The sequence below is a fragment of the Penicillium vulpinum genome, assembly GCF_028829585.1.
Source record: "Penicillium vulpinum strain IBT 29486 chromosome Unknown utg000002l_segment0_segment0, whole genome shotgun sequence".
Classification (NCBI taxonomy): Eukaryota; Fungi; Ascomycota; class Eurotiomycetes; order Eurotiales; family Aspergillaceae; genus Penicillium; species Penicillium vulpinum.
Genome location: NW_026643242.1, coordinates 1851615 through 1868661, shown reverse-complemented (window position 1 = coordinate 1868661; position 17047 = coordinate 1851615). Strand labels below are relative to the sequence as shown.

The 17047-nt window shown below is 47.8% G+C and overlaps 5 protein-coding genes across 5 annotated transcripts; 4 read left to right on the top strand and 1 right to left on the bottom strand.

The window, feature by feature from the left end:
• Nucleotides 1-308: 308 nt before the first annotated feature.
• On the top strand, nt 309-1157 carry N7479_003774 (TMEM53 family protein; the record flags this gene model as incomplete). The annotated part of the gene is made up of 1 exon (XM_057251471.1): nt 309-1157. One exon carries the CDS (start codon nt 309-311, stop codon nt 1155-1157), a length of 849 nt encoding a protein of 282 aa, XP_057110796.1.
• Nucleotides 1158-1814: 657 nt separating this feature from the next.
• On the top strand, nt 1815-3861 carry N7479_003773 (DUF4246 domain-containing protein; the record flags this gene model as incomplete). Its single annotated transcript, XM_057251470.1, has 4 exons — nt 1815-2005; nt 2061-2142; nt 2196-3233; nt 3292-3861. 4 exons carry the CDS (start codon nt 1815-1817, stop codon nt 3859-3861), a joined length of 1881 nt encoding a protein of 626 aa, XP_057110795.1.
• Nucleotides 3862-4152: 291 nt separating this feature from the next.
• On the bottom strand, nt 4153-7901 carry N7479_003772 (DNA-directed RNA polymerase III core subunit RET1; the record flags this gene model as incomplete). Its single annotated transcript, XM_057251469.1, has 3 exons — nt 4153-6961; nt 7011-7768; nt 7842-7901. The coding sequence occupies 3 exons, from the start codon at nt 7899-7901 to the stop codon at nt 4153-4155; spliced, it is 3627 nt and encodes a 1208-aa protein (XP_057110794.1).
• A 3398-nt stretch (nt 7902-11299) lies between these two features.
• On the top strand, nt 11300-11691 carry N7479_003771 (uncharacterized protein; the record flags this gene model as incomplete). The annotated part of the gene is made up of 2 exons (XM_057251468.1): nt 11300-11522; nt 11660-11691. Coding segments are annotated over 2 exons (255 nt in total), but the record flags the coding sequence as incomplete, so codon positions are not given.
• Nucleotides 11692-11984: 293 nt separating this feature from the next.
• On the top strand, nt 11985-16146 carry N7479_003770 (uncharacterized protein; the record flags this gene model as incomplete). Its single annotated transcript, XM_057251467.1, has 5 exons — nt 11985-12284; nt 13202-13632; nt 13693-13948; nt 14004-14958; nt 15023-16146. The coding sequence occupies 5 exons, from the start codon at nt 11985-11987 to the stop codon at nt 16144-16146; spliced, it is 3066 nt and encodes a 1021-aa protein (XP_057110792.1).
• Nucleotides 16147-17047: the final 901 nt, after the last annotated feature.

Genomic DNA, 17047 nt, shown 5'->3' with positions numbered 1-17047 from the left:
CGCGTTCTAACTTTGAGTTCAAGCCAGCGATAATTTTTTCAGTCCTTTTGACTCCAAATGCCGGAATGTCGGTAACTTTTACCACCCTCCGAGGATTGAGGATTTTCTCATGTCCCTACGAACAATCAAACATGCCGTCTGTACATCTCTGCACACGGGTTCAACTAGAAAGTAAGTCATGCTCGTGGTCAGAAACGGCATCTTATACTTCGGCTAGTGCACACGGCTCTTGGCAAGCCGAGGATCGCCGTCCACAGGCCTGAAACTCGACTACACTGTATCCCAGGCCATGTACCCGGGATTGCATCATGGCTACAACAGCTGGAAACCATTTGGCGGCATTTGTCAAACTGGCCCCGTCAGTCTATCTCCAAGACTCGCCCAGCCCAGGCGAGAAGGCTGATCGGCCGGTAATATTCCTTGCTTTTTGGATGAATGCACCCCCGCGCGCCCTAGCGAAATACGTAGTCGAGTACAGACGGCTAGTACCATCAGCGCGAATCATCTTCGTCAGAAGCTCGTCAAATGACTTCATATCCCTGAGGACCCAGACCCGCAGAGCCCGCCTCATCCCTGCCGTGGACGCAATGCGCGGTCTAGTGACACTTAAGAATCCAGTTTTTGTGCACTTCTTCTCGAATGGAGGCATGTCGAGCACGGCAAGCCTATTGCAAGCCTGGAAGAATGCGACGGGAGCCCCATTGCCTGTGTCCGCAATAATCCTAGATAGCGCACCGGGCAGTCCAAGCCTACGAGCGGGGCTCAAGGCTTTCTCCTTTGCACTTCCGCGGACATGGTTATTGCAGCTACTTGGCAAGAGCTTGCTTTTTGTTTGCTTGGTTCTCTTCAAGTTGATCCATTTCTTTTCCATGTTTCCGGAACCTATCTCCCTTGCCCGAAAGCTCATCAATGATACCTCTTTGGTGCAAGCGGCTAATCCGGACGAAAATCTCCGTCGTTGCTATATCTACTCAGATACGGATGATTTGGTGGACTACCGTGATGTGGAATCTCATGCGGTACACACCGAGGCTGAGGGTTGGGCGGTGCGCCGTGAACTGTTCAAGAACTCCCCTCACGTTGGACATATGAGAGCCGAGCCCGATAGGTATTGGGGCATTGTTAGAGAGTACTTGGGTGCTTTGGTATTGGTATAATTACCAATTCCTTTTCCCTTCGCCTTGCAGGCTTGCTTTGACCTTGGGAAGACTAGAGTGTTACATGATAGACAACCTGATGTGCGCCAACTATACATATCTGCTTGCCTTCATGCATAAACTCCATTCATTTAGGTCTTCTACCCGTAGCTATAAAGGCGGAAGGAACAGGAATTTGCTTCCATCGAAGCTTTGGAGGTCTTGACCACATAGCAAAATTTCGCAATTCCATGGTCATGGCGTTAAATCACTATGACTGATACCTCAAGAGCCCCTGTGAGTACGCCAATTATTAGAAACAAAGAGGGCTCAAAGGCCCGGAGCCAAGTTCCGCACTTTCCGTCTGGAGAGCATCAACCATTGCGATATACCCCTAAGAATCGAAGACGACGACACCCCTGCATCATTATTTTAGCTCTCGTTTTAAGTGTTCATGCCTTGATTTGTTCCATTATTTTCCCTTTCAACCATCACATTTCACTTATTTTGATGCCTGTGTCCGATATTGTGCAGGCCATTACAAGATAGATCTCGTTAAAGCAGGTTTGGGCACCCTTCATTGGCCCTATACTATTCTGACTGGGCAAGATAGATTATCCGATCATCATATCACTCTTAAAGACTTGCGTTGCTATATATTCTTGACTGAAGGCAACGATGTTCCAACACAAACCCAGCGAGGCGAACTTCCTCAACAGCCAGGCAGATAAAGACTACCGCTTCGCTCTTCCGGGATTCAACCGGCCGCTAGACTTTGCTCCGCTCGAGAAAAACATATATGGCGTTGAAAGTCGGAGTATGTTTCCATCTGCGCTGGATGATAGGGACATCGAAGCAGGATACGTGGAGTAAGTGGAGAGTCCCCAAGACCCGAAAGGTGCTCAATGCTGAAGATTCTCCTAGCCTACCCGTATTGACTCTCCGCGAGATCCATATGGTAGAGTTCATGGAGTACCTGACTGATATTCCTGAGTGGTGGAAAAAGGTCAGTTGTCCCCAATACAGCTGATACTGACCGTTCCGCTGAAATCGTTTCAGGTCTTTGACCCCAAAACACAAGAGGAGTGGAAAAAGGCCGCCTTGGACAGTGGCAAAGACATTACGCTCAACATGGCTGAATGGATTATTGACGAGCTTCAATTTAAAGCCATGATCTATGAGACCACAGATGTTGTCGCCCTGTACAGCGGCGATGTCACCAAGTCCGACACGAACTTGCCTGATTCACTCTTGCGCGATATGTGTACCCAGTTCAAAGTGCTAGAGTACGATTTTAAAGAAATGCAGTACTACCATCCAGGAGGTCTAGGCAAAGAGCGTGACCTCATTTCTATGGCATTGTACCCGCTTGTTTACGGCACGAGTCGCATTCTCACCGACAGGATCATTGGGCTTGATGACGCCCTCAAGTACGCCGGCAAGGGCGAGGTGATCCCATGTCCAAAAGATACTGGAATAACCAGAGAAGATATTGCCTGGCGCGTCTCGGCCCGGTCAGATATCAAGGTTCGACCTTACAGCCGAAATTACCAGATCCTTCCTTCAGACTGGGAACTTCGTGAGGATGGCCAATGGCATATAGCCACATACATCAACAACCTGCACCCAGTGAAACATAGGAACATCTACAAGCTCCTCGAGCAGGCTTTCAATTGCGTCATTCCGCAGTGGAACGCAACTTTGACTCCCCTCAAGGACATGCTTCATTCCCGAGCTCGAATCGAATACCACAAGGCAGAGTATTACCCAGTCCCAAAGGAAGTTACTGCCCAGGCACCTCAGATACAGCCAAGAGAGGCTCAAACTGAGTTCGACGAGCGCATGGACAAGTGGAGAATGGAAAACTACCGGGCTATCCAACCTGACGTAGGCAAGTTCATTCCCTGGGCAGTTCCACCCTGGTTGATGGACAAACTGCCCAAGGATCTGCCCAGCGCCGTTCGGATTGAACGAGGCGTTGATCTCAACCGGGACTACAAGGAGCGTGGATTGCAAGTGATCACACGTTTATTGGGTGTTGATCTAACTCCAGAAGACCCGTCTTTCGAGACAGACTGGCATGTCGAGGGCACGATGGTGAGTTCAAAAGCTCCAAGGATTCCGCAATATTCGGTAATAACAAAACATAAACCAGAACGAGCACATCTGCGCCGCAGCCATCATATCATACGACCACACCAACGTACTCGACCCATGCATGCAATTCCGCAACATGGTAGAATCCGACATGCTCTCAGAAATCGAGCACGAGCCAAACGACTTCATCTGGCTGCGACAAGTCTTTGGTTTGGAAAACGGCGAGCCGGCCATCCAATACCCAGGTTCGATCCAAGCTGGAGTAGGCCGGGTGATCATGTACCCGAGTACTATACAACACAAGTTCACACGCTTCGAGTTGAAGGACAAGGCTAAGCCTGGGCACGCACGCGCCATGGTGTTTTTCCTTGTCGATCCTAATATCCGTATTATCTCAACGGCCAATATCCCGCCGCAGCGTCTGGATTGGGCTAAGGACATACCGGAGACTAAGCAAGGGGTTAAGGCAGATTTGGCAAAGGCGGCCCTTGATAATATGAAGTCCAAGGGTGATATGCCGATGAGTTTGGAGGAAGCTATGGATACGAGGCTGAAGGTTTTACAGGAGGTCGAGGAGTTTACTCGCTATCAGCATGTGGCGTACGAATCGAATGTTTTGATGCTGTAATTTGGGTGTGCTTTCTTTTCTTTTCTTTTCTTTTCTTTTCTTCTTTTCCTCCAGTTTTTTTTTAAAAAAAAAAAGTTGAAATTTTCTTTCGTGTAGATTACTGCCGAGCTGTTTATGTCGATCCAAGGCGCTGTGGGTGAAGCTCCGGCTATGGTTTACAGAAAAGAATAATTGTGTAGGTAAAGATGATATTAAATCGCCGCGCTATGCCATTCATTCGTAAGACCAAGTATGCACATGTCCCATTTTGATATCCCAAACTCCAAGCGACCCCAAAGCCAAGTCCAGAGCTTAACGGCCCTTCATCTCAGGGAACTCATCATCAAGCTTCAGACGAGCCGTAACGTTCATACTCATCAGTTCTTGAATGAGAAGTTTGGCAGCATAGGGAATAACCATCTTCACAACGGAACGAGACGACTTGCATCCAGGGCACCAGTTCAAGTAGCCCATGAAACCACACTGTTCGCAGACATCCACCTCGTGACGATCAGACGAAATCATCAGACGCTCCAGCAGAAGCTGACTAGTACCGTACGCAATCAAACAATCACGTTCCATTTCACCGAGACGCAAACCTCCGTTACGCGAACGACCCTCTGTGGGCTGGCGGGTGAGAGTAGCAGTGGGACCCTTGGCACGTGAGTGCATCTTATCTTGAACCATGTGCTTCAGTTTCTGGTAGTAAATGGGACCAGTAAAGACGTAGAACGGCAGAGCCTCGCCAGTGATACCGGAAGTGAGGTAGTCCTTGCCACCATAACTGAAACCTTTCTCGATCAGGATCTGGGACATTTCTTCGACGGGACTGCCGCCGAAACAGGTACCGTAGCCGTGGTGGCCGTTCAGAACACCTGCTTTACCAGCAACCAGCTCCAGCATCTTTCCGACTGTCATTCGAGAGGGGAAACCGTGGGGGTTCATGATGATGTCAGGATTGATGCCTTGGTCAGAGAAGGGCATGTCCGCCTGGTCTGCAATAATTCCAACAACACCCTTCTGTCCGTGGCGAGAAGAGAACTTATCGCCGACCTCGGGGCGACGGGTTTGGCGGGTCAGAACCTTAATGAGTTGGGTCTCGCCTTCAGTGGCAGATACCAAGACCTTATCAATGTAGGAAGGATCCGCCAGCTTATAGGTCATGGATGCATCGATAACATCTCCACCACCAACGTCGGAGCCGGTGAATCCCATGGAATTCTGTACCCTAGGCGTGACCTTGTTGATGTAACTTTCGCCGCTATTGACCATTTCGCCGACTGCAGCCAGGCCATCGGACTCGAGAAGCGCATGCTTGCGGATTGGAACGCCATTCTCGTATGTTGGTGCTCTGAGGGAATCCTTGGCTCCGTTGGGGTAACTCTTCAGCGTCGTGACAAACTTGCGGAAGACTTGGCAACGTCCAAAGCCACGGTCCACAGATCCCTTGTTCAGGACCAGAGCATCCTCAATATCGTAGCCAGAATAACTCATCACGGCAACAGTCGCGTTCTGACCCGCAGGTAGTTGATCGTACTTTGTCAGCTCAATTGTTCGTGATTTAACCATTGGCTTTTGTGGGTAGACCATGAGGTAAAGAACAGAATCAATTCTCTGGAACTGATTGGAAGCAATGGCGCCAATGGCTTGCTTACCCATGGCACATTGGTAGGTATTACGCGGGGACTGGTTGTGGTGAGGATAGGGGATCAGGCCAGCAACAGCTCCAAGGACTGTGAATGGTTCAATCTCAAGATGGGTGTGAGTATTTGTGATATCCTTCTCGTAGATGGCGATGTAGGAGTCGTTCTCCTCGTTCACATCAAGATATTCAACGAGCCCTTGCGCAAGGAAGTCGTCGAACTCCATTTTTCCATCACGCAGCTGCTCGAGGTGGTGAGCATTGACAAGAGATTTGCCGTTCTCCACGACGATAAGCGGTCTGCAGATTCGTCCATCGTCGGTCGCGACATGCACGGCTCGCTGGTGATGATTGATGTAAATGCTGACAAATTCTGAAACCCGGCCCATGCGGCGCAGTCTTCGGAAAGCATTGAGGAAGGACTTAGGACGTCTGGTCAAACCAGTCGGTGTACCGTTGATAGAAATTGTGTAAGCACCCCGAGCATAGAGCTGCTGTCCACCAACGCTCGATATGTCTTCGATGCCGAGCATGAACATCAAGTTTCGCACCGGTCCTTCTTCATCGTTGGTCGTGATATGTGTCATGAGGGCCAAGTTCTTGACCAGACCACAGGCCTCACCTTCGGGGGTATCTGCAGGGCACAGCATTCCGAACTGGGACGGTTGCAATGCACGAGGACCACTGACCTTACGGGTCTTTTCGAACTGACTGCTAATACGGGTCATCATACCGAGAGCGGCAATGTAACTCAATCGGCTGAGAACGTGAGTTACACCGGCACGCTCCATGCGGAAACGCTTCAGGCTCCAGTTTCCTGTTGAGATGGCTCGGTTCATACCCTGAGTGATATGATTTCCATGCATAGTCACGATAGTCCAAGCATCAAATTGCTCGGCCCGATTGCGTTTGTTCAGGACTTTGTCGATGTTCATCTTGATATCAAAACAGAACTTCTTGAACAGATCTTCAAAAAGAAGGGCTAACATTTGACCTGCCAGCTCCAACCGCTTATTTCCAAGATAATCACGGTCATCCACTAGGGCTGGGTCGCTCTTTGCCATCAAAACGCGACGAGCCATGTGAGCAACGTAGATAGCCTTGGGCCGGAAGTTCATATCTTTGACCTCAATATGAGAAATAATGACAGACGCAATGGCCTCAACTGCCTCTTGTACGTGAGTCTTGCGATAAGCGGCTTGTTTGCGGTTGATCTTGATGCGACAACCGATCCACTCAAGGGCTTGTTGTTGGGTGTAAACCTCGACGTTGATGGCCTCTTCGAAATTTATGGCGAAATCATCTTGATACAGACTATCGTCACCAGTAACCATTTGCATCATTTCCTTGTCGGTGTGGATGCCCATAGCTTTGAGCAAAATGACGATCGGAATGTCTTCATTGAGCACGTTGTGCTTGACATAGAGTCTACCTTTTTTCGAGACAATGTAACTCTTGGATTTGCGCTCGTTGGAGGAACTGTAGATGTTAGTGATGGCAGAACAGAACAGTTCGGACATGGACATACCTGGTAACCGAGGCCTGGACGATATCTTTCTTTGGGTCGGTTTCGACAATAATTCTGTTTTTGCTCAATTGTTCTTGGACAAGAATGACCTTTTCTGTTCCGTTGACGACAAAGTAACCACCGGGGTCAAGAGGACATTCATTGAGGACGCTCATCTGAGCAGGCGTTTTATTCGACAGCACACACTTAGAACTGCGGAGCATGATCGGAATTCTTCCGATGGGGACCGCTCGTCGGATAACCCTTTGCCGGCCACGGACATATTCAAAGTCAACGAGAATGGGTGCAGCGTATGTAGTGTCTCGTAGCCTGCACTCTTGCGGTGTGATTGTGGATTCGAAATCAATTCCACCATCACCTTGCTCGTCAGCTCGTCGAGGCGAGGCAACGTAGATATCGGTAAACTTGATGTAGAAGTTGTGATCCACATCACTTCGAATTGTGGAGCTTGACTCGACAATCTTCTTCATTTGCACTTCCACGAAGTAGTTATAGGAGTCAAGGTGCTGCTTCACCAGCCCTTTGACCTTGAGGAAGGCTGGCAGCAGATTCCATTTGTCTCTGGCCGTATCAATCGGGTCTGTAAGTCCCTTATTGTAGTAAAATGGTTCCAAAAGCGCATCGAATGGATCTCTAGCCTTGAAATTCGAAGCCGGTTCAACCTTTCTGGGTGCGGAATGCTGGTGAGACTCAGGAACTGGGTTCGACTGGGACGAGCGCTTGCTTTTTGTGGGGTCAGTCGCCGATTGGTTTCCGGCCTAGTCAAGTAGCATAGCAGTCAGTATAATTATCAGAAGTATGGGACTTGCGACTGGAAAAAAGTTTTGTTACCTCTGAAGGACGTCGCGCTCGACTGGCCGCAGAGGGCTGTGGCCTCCTGCGCGGGGGCATTTTGATTAGACAGCTGAGGTGCAGAGAGATCGATCTAAAAAAAATATCCCAATCAAACTGCGCAGTTGTCCAAAGAGAAGCTCGCAAGAGGGATTCTCATGGAGGGGAGAGATTTGAGTAATTTGGAGATAGCTTAATAAGCCGCGGGAGCTGATAGTTGCCTGAGGCATCAATCGAGCTTCATACTTGATATTAAAGAAAAGAGTACTCCGTAGTTGGCCGCGTATACAGCCTCTGTCCTTGGCAATATAAGACTATAGAAATCTGATTTATCTGGCTCAAGATGTTATCATAGACGTTATATGCAAGATAGCAGCCGATGTATTTTTTAGCATGTTCTTTTTCAATTTCGTTTTCAACGATTTTTTTTAGAAGAGATTTCGTCTCAGTCTTATAACTAGAAGGATAATTATTAGCTATAGAAGTACCATCAGGAATGGGAGTAATAGCACGGAGTAGATATGCTGGACTTATTGCTCCACGATGTACAATATACCTTGACCGTATAGATAACCTTTCTATAGATAAGTAGGGATAGTCATTGGAATTCATGACTTGTTTGTTGGTTTGATCGAAGTAAGATTCGGAGCTCTCTTGTGTGTACCTTTTTGATAGAGATGCAACAACATTTCTGGGGGGAGAGGGGTTGTGTAGTAACAGGGCACGGAAAAAGGTTGACCGTCGTGATATATATTTCGAGCCGACGCTAGTACATCATTCCAGAATGAAAATCGAAAATAAAGATACTATAATAAAGGAGATAAATATTCCTAAGTACTCTCTTAGTTATCGCATACTCAGATGATCCGAATTTATAGTCAAATCCATCGCATTGTATTCTCAAGTAATAGGGCAAGACCGAAGGATCGGAGTATACTAGCCTTAACTCCGAGGCAGTAGGAGTCTCAAAAGAATAGACGAAGAAGTAGATTTTGGGCTAATCACCAAATGCAGGCTGATCTGAAGAATGGTTTATCATCATGTCAACTTTTCAGAATGTATAGAGCACTCCGTACAGGGTTGGATTTACGAGACCTTGACAGGTTGTCAAGGATTTGTCCATTGACATGGTAGTACATTTAGTGGGTCTTTGCACATGCAGGCCAGCCCCGGACGTTTTTGTCTGCACGGACGAAGTATTGATCAGAGTTGACTTGGTTCTGTTCGAGGAAGACGATCGACAATAGTGTAATTTGTATAAAGAACAACGTTAGGTAGTAAAGAAGCGGTCACGTATAAGACAACGAGCAAAAGAGGGCTTCCACCGCATATACCAAGCACAAGGCTTCCGTCCACAGAATAAGATTATTATTAGTAACCATAGCGGCACGGCTTGTGTGGCATATGATTTATCGAATATCGGTGACACTCGGTCCTTCATGTACGATTTTCTCCAGGGATGTTATCCTGTCTGTGGCGAAATAGGCTTGACCGCAACTTTTGAAATTGCCACCCTTTATGGAGTACTATATGGACACAGACTACACAAGATTGCATTTTTCCAGAAGGATTTCCCTATCTCCGATCGAATGCAGGGATACAGCACAATGAATGGTCCTTGTGTATCAGTCACACTACTCCGTACTTGAATATGGCATTGATCGCTGTAGCAATAGGAATTTAGAAAGTATGCAATGCCACCTACACGTGGTTGGTAAGACAGTCATCTTTGCCATTCGATATATACAGTATCCTCCGAGGAGAAAATTCAACCGAAAGCATTAGCAATCATTATCGACTAGGGTATGTCCGTTATCAATAATCCAGAAGGCCTATTGTACGGTTTTTTGCAGGGGTTGGTTGAAGGGGTGGAGACTAATACTAGGGAGTTTCAGGTATTATTTGCCAACGTAGGTTTTGGGGGAGCATAATCATAGCGATTCTAGTAAGTCCATTTTACGAATGACCTTGGATTATGATTCGTGATTTTAAAACTGAGGCAGCCAGTCAATTTCCGAGGCGTAAGTCAGGCGTTGGGCATGAAAGAAAGTAATTAAAATTGGTTCAATTTGGGCGTCAATAAGTGGGTTTTGAGTCCCATTATGTCTAGAATTATTATTGGTATTAGTGCGATCATAGCTATGTACGAAGTACTCCGTACTCCGTACTTTATAGGTAGATGATACACTAGTGCACAATCGGGGTTCAATGTACCGATGTACTCCGTACTATCACTTGGGGACCCGCGGACTTCCTGGGTTGAAAATCAGCACAGACCGTAGTGAGTACTCAGCTTAGATCGAAAATTATAATATATCAGAATTCTAATCAGATTGTAGTACAAATCGATATATAGAGGGGAAAAAAAAGTGGCCCATGATTGACGATCTCCGATGTGTGAATAAAATAATAAGGATGACTGGGGTTCAGAGGATCCCCGCTCTATTGGTATGCTTGTCATTCGGTGGATCAGGGGCTCCAAGCGACGCGGATCAGCACTTGGTGGCACTTACACCGCTTGTCCTGACGTTAGAGGGCCCAGATGGTGGGAAAAGTTGAAAATAGATAAGGTATGGGAAATTCCAGAAGTATAAAAGAATGTGATATGGGGAGAAGATTCTAGGGCTATAGGGACAAAATTGATGAGAGAAAGCTACTGGTACAGACCCGTGGAACTAGAACAAAGAAAAGAAAATATTCCATGGAACTATTTTTTATTGCAATTATTGGTTTGATATTGGGATATATAATCTTTATACGGAGTACGGAGTAATTCTCTCTAATGTATATATCTCTTTCTCTCTTTCAACATGGAATACGCATATCTAAGATTTCTAGGATTCAGGTACAGGCGCCTAACCACCCTAGAGGGGGATCAGTTGTCATATCTTCGGGCACTTTGGTCACTTTGGTCTCCACAAGTGGCTGCTACGAGGGGGGCCAGATGCACCTGCAGCTGCCACGCTCTGTTGACCAGCGCATTGAAAGCTCCCCCTTACCGGAGTCCTAGCACAATGGGTTCTCTCGTGTATAGCCCAGGTTGTCCCCAGTCGATCATGGAATTGACCATTCGTAGCATCTTCAGGACCTAGCAGGACCTATAGCCCATCGATTACCCCGGGCTCTTCCCGGGATAAAAGTGCTCAAGTCGTACAGACAACGGAGGCTCTCCAATCAATAGAACCCGATCAATTTCCGAGTAACTGCTGGCCGATCATCTGCTGTGGTCGTCAAGTTGTGTCGGTAATATACTATAGTAGAGAAGTACATATAAAAAGTAAAGTATATGGAACGTGTATTGTTTTTTGGCGCCTCACCCGAAGCGTGGAAGCAACGAATATTATATAACCCCAAGAATATCAGATCAAAAGATCATTGCCGCTTAACTAAATAAAAACAAAATAGGCCCAAAAAAAGCAGAAACAAATAGCGAAAAAAAAAAAAAAAAAAAAAAAAAGAGGGCACAGTCATTTCCTGAAAAAGGATCTCCCCGCTCTCTGATCTGGACTCCCCCAGCCATTTTCTCTTCCCCTCTTCCTCTTCCCTTTTTCTCCCTCTGGAACTCCATTTTGTACAACAGTTTTGTATCGTTCGTTTGGGTCATTGTTAGGTTGTATTTCCCCGCGCGACACGCTCTTTTCGCCCGCGCCTTGATCTCTCGGTGTTCGCTAAGTCGGAGCGGTAAGAGGGAGCTTTATCCCACTCTGCAACTCCCTGCTGATCTCCGCACCGTCAGGTACACACGATATTTGCTGTCAAAATTGCCCATAGATGACTTGCGCAACTTGAAATCATATAGCACTTCTCCCCTCGACCAGATTTGACACCTCTCGAGGCGTTCATTGTGTGAGTTAAGCCATTTTTTGCGAGCGCAGATCGTCTCCGCCTGGCCCCTCAGCCCCTCTCTCGATTTCCCCTTGCTTGAAACGCCGACGACAACACACCGCCAGCCCACCCTTTCTTCCCATTCGGATATTCCCCGGCCACCGGAGGTCCTGGCGCCACAACATCGGGGCTGGTCGTAATTGCTTCCCCGGAGAAGCTCTCCTAAAAATCCGTTTTTGGCGTCAACAAATCCCTATATTTGCTGACCGGACGTCGTTTTTGGTGCGTAGTTGAACAATTCAGCTGCGCTGCCCCATGATGGCCTTCAAGCATGGGCTGAGTGAACGCCTCGACGAGCTGCGATTCCCATCCCCACGATCCCCGCCCTCGGAGTCTGCGTTCCCTGGGTACACTTCTCTTTCCCCGGGTCATTCGAACTTTGGATCGGGGTTCTCGTCTCGCCCGGCTGGTGATGTTCGAGCGAACTTGCAACGTCGGTTTACCACCGATTCAAGCAAGTTCTCGTCATGGAATTATCTGAATCCAAGCTCGGGATCTGGCTCGAGCTCCGGTTCTGGTTCTGGCCAGATGCAAGATCCATTGGATTTGTTGTCTTCGGTAAGATTCATATTTCTTTTTTTTTGAGTTAGCAAATATCCCTCTGCATTGAAACCACGCACCTGTCGCGTCTCCGTTGGATTTGGGTTGGCGATGAGTGGAGTTGGATGAATTGGTGTCGTCTTGGATGCCGGGCTGCAATATTCTTTGAAATCATATGGAGATCTTTTGAAGTTCCGCCAGTTCCCAGCATATCACTCTGTGTGAAGCTTCAAGTTGACAAGACTGTCATCATTCATCCATCGCCATTCATTCGTCACCTCATCCATCACCATTCATCCATCACCATTCATCCATCACCATTGATCGTTCTTATTTCTTTTATCCAATTGTCCTATTGTTTTCTATCCATTGGTTCTATTTTCCGTTTCATCGGTCAGGCACACTCGTCGAAGTGATTGACGACGTTGACACCTATTGGTGCTTCAACCCTGTCCATTCTGAGCCTATTCAGACTTCAAATCCATTCTTGCCTGCTAGGCTGCAATCTGGTTCGGGTTGGTATAAAAACTAAAGCTCAGCACTTCTGCCCCCTGTTTCTTCTTTTATTTCCTTCCTCATAATTTGAGCAATTGTTTCATATCTCCGGATCCGAAGTTCACTACCTGTGTCGCTCTGCTCCATTTGCCGTTTATTTTGCGTTACATTACGTTGTTTCCCCGACTTAAAATCCTGCGTTCGGTTTGTGTTTCCTCATGAAAGTGATCGTGCTCGGGGTCTAAGAAGATATCTGTCTTTTTTTGTGTCTTTTTAAGTGTCTTTCCAGCCATCTCTTGTGCATCTCTGATGAGTTTTGTCGATTGAGTTGTTGAGACTTACACTTTTCTCTCACTTTGTTCAAACTGATATCTTTCCCAAACTTCCCTGACTCTTTTGCTTGACCATATCATTCTGAGAATCATATCTGACGTCTTCAGCAGTTTGAGAAAAAGAGACAACACATCGAGTACATGCGTGAACAGAAACGCCGTTTCGAAGAGGATATGAAAATCCTGGATCTTCAGCACGCTCGTGAGAAACTGGAGATGGACCAGCTCGCTCGGGACTTGGCGCAGGCTGGCATCTCTGGCCCAGTCAGCGAGCCCACCACCCCGCCTGAGTACCGTGATACTACTGTGTCGAGTGCCTTTAGCCGCCCCGCTCGTTTCTCCACCTCGAGTGTGACCTCTTCGCCCGGCTTCTTCAATGCTTTCGCTCCTTCAACCTTGACTTCGCCCCAGGCTGCCCCCCAGCCCTCTCAGCCGTCAATTGACCGATTTGCTGGACACTCTGTTCCCGGCTCGCGCCGAAACTCCGAGAAGGACGACTTCCTTGCTGATCCTACTTCTCCCTTCCGATCGGGCCCGTCGTGAGTTGAAGCCCCATTTCTCGAGTTCTGGCATCGACAGCCTAACTAATATCTATCTAGCGTTGCTCATCGATACTCGCTCCCCTCCGGCAATCCGAATGGCCAGTCTCATCGGTCCAGTATCTCCGGTTTGAATGGAACCCGCCTTGACAGCTTCAACGTTCCCAAGTATCTTTTCCCTAGTGATGAAGACAAGCCTCATAGCCATCTCAGGGAGCTAGAACGCCTTTCGACTCCTGACATCAAGAGTTACATCAAGTTAACCGAGCCTGATGATAAATTCCCAACCCTGTCCCGTCGTGGTGACTCCAACATGGTAAGTTTTCCGTCATCGAAGCGCAAACAATCCCAAATCCTAATTATTTGCTTAGTTATCGGCGAACCCTGATGCTCATGATCTCGCGAACCCTCGTGCCCCCAACTCTGACAATTATGCCAATCACAGTCGGCACCGGTCGTCTCACCAGAGCATGCCGCAGAACATTCACAACTTTGGGCGCTTGGATCAGGTGGGAAGCCAGAATAACGAAGATCACGGCAACCCTGTCCATACATCACGCCACAATGCTCGTCGCTCTATGGGAAGTCAGATCTCCTTCCACGATGACCACCACGATGACACATCAACCCATGTTTCCTCGAGCCGACCCAATGCCCTGCAGTCGTCATACTCAACTAACGATCTGCCTACTATTAAGGGCAATGGAGCTGGAAACGCTATTACTCCACCCAAGACTCACAATGAGCACATGCATCATCACAATGCAAGCATGGGACGGATTCCTCAGGCCGGTGTGAATAATCAGGTCAAGAACGAGTTCGATGAGTCCGAGTTCTATGGTAATCAATCAACTCTGCACGCGAGCGCTCCACCCTTCGGGCCTCAGCTCAGTTCGGCTGCATCTGCTACCCATGTTCCTAGTTCGGTTGTTCAAATGGGTTTGCCATTCCAAGTCCCTGCGGTTCCTGCCTTCAATTACGGAATCCAGCCCTATGTTGGCCAAACAGCTCCGATTAATGGTCACATGCAAAACTTCGGAGGAGCATCTGCTTACAACAATGCCTATGCCGGCTATGGTCCTGGGTTCCGCTTTAATGAGCCCGCAGCCCGAGGCAGTATGGCTCAGCGTCGCCAGGAGAACGATGCGACCCAGCTTACCCGTTTCGGGAACTACCCCTTGGAGCATTACAAGGGCGAGTTGTACAGCCTGTGCAAGGACCAGCATGGTTGCCGATACTTGCAGCGCAAGTTGGAGGAGCGTAATCCGGAGCACGTGCAGCTGATTTTCAGTGAGACGTACATGCATGTTATTGAACTCATGACTGGTATGAAACATGTACCTTCTACTATTTAACTCCATTGTCAGTACTAACCTTTCTCCTTGAACAGATCCGTTTGGCAATTATCTTTGCCAGAAGTTGCTAGAATACTCCAACGACGAACAACGGACTGCTTTGATTGATAATGCTGCCCCCGAGCTGGTTAAGATTGCCCTGAATCAGCATGGAACTCGCGCACTGCAGAAGATGATTGAATTCATCTCGACCTCCCAGCAGACCCAAACAGTCATCAATGCGTTGCAGTATCATGTCGTTGAACTGGTGCAGGATCTGAATGGTAATCACGTTATTCAGAAATGCCTCAACCGCCTCACTCCCGAGGATGCTGAGTTCATTTACGAGGCTGTCGGAGGCAATTGTGTAGTTGTTGGCACTCATCGCCATGGATGTTGTGTCCTTCAGCGTTGCATTGATCATGCTTCGGGTCATCAGAAGGCTCGTTTGATTTCGCAGATTACCTCGCACTCGTTCGCTTTGGTCCAGGATCCCTTCGGAAATTATGTTGTGCAATACATTCTGGACCTTGCGGAGCCTAGTTTCACCAACCCGCTGTGTGCTACCTTTGGAGGCAATATTCCTCAGCTGTCCAAGCAAAAGTTCAGCTCCAATGTGATCGAGAAGTGCCTTCGGACTGCTGATAATTACATGAAGCGTGAGATGATTGAAGAATTCCTCATGGGCAATGAGCTCGAAAAGATGCTACGTGATTCATTTGCAAACTATGTTGTTCAGACGGCTATGGACTTCTGTGATCTCGAAACTCGCAACCGCATTGTGGAGGCTGTTCGTCCTATTCTTCCGTCTATCCGTCAGACTCCTCATGGCCGTCGTATTGCTGGTAAGATCATGGCCGCGGATACCAACAGCCGCAGCAACGGTAGCAGCGCTCCTACCAGCGGGCAGGTTACCCCTAATGAGATGAGTGCCAGTGCACAGATCCCCAAGACCTTGCTGCAGAAGCCATTCAGCTACCACCAACCTGGCACTCAGTCTTCGAGCTCATCTGGTGGATACAGCAACCAGACCTATGTACCCCAGTCCTCCCAAAGCTCTGTCTCCAACACTCCTTCGGGGCAAAGTGACACCTCGTCTGTTTACACTGCCCCTACCTCTCAGCTGTCCTCTCAGCTGTCCGTGAAGCTTGGATCGCAGCAAATCCAGAACTACTTCTGATTGGGTCTGGGACACCCACATCAGTGCTTGTCTTTCACAACCCCAGTGTACCCATAGTGAGACGATGCGACGAACTCTTTTTTTTTTTTCTTTTCACGATTTTATGGTTGCTTTTTACACTGTCATCGAACTGGGCCTACATCAACTGCACATGCCATGATCATTTATCCTATGATTTACCACACTTGCGTTTTACTGCATACACCTTTGAAGCAATGTGCCAAGATCATTGCATTTGGCCCATGTTGCATACTGCATACCTCTCATGAAGCGACCCGTGCATGATGCAGATTTCGTTGGAACTAGGTTCCTCTGCTCCCTTTGTTTCCCAACATCTTGTATTTCTTGTTTCCCCACTCCCCCCCCCTTTTTTCCCTCCCCCAAATGCTTTGCATGTCTAGGTCCTGGCCTAAATCTTGGGGATATCAGCGATGGGTTTGGATCGTTCCTTGGAACAATCTGGTATACTATTGCCTTGATTTGAGGACTGGTTCGTCCAGTTTGGGATGTTTTTGCTTGTTTTTGCCTTTCTTTTTTCTTTTTCGCTTCCACATTGTGATTTTCCACATTTATTTTTACCCAATCATCGTTGTACTTTTGCGCCTTGCTTTTCTGCGCTTTGTGTTGTGCCCATTCATTCACATTGGTTCGTTGTTGCACGTGAGTTGAGCCGAGCATGGATATTGAGGCCCTGGAGCCAGTGTCCATTGATGACCTTGGTTATTTCATGGCTAGCTTGCTGCTTCTCAGGATTGATGATGGGTGCTATTTGGTCTTTGGACCAGGTCTTTGTCATGCATGACCCTGCACACACTTTTTGCATGTATTTTAGCAAAGAATTTAAGTTTTCATACAATTTTATCCATTTCTAACCCTCGTAGGTTTCCTTATTTGCTTTGTT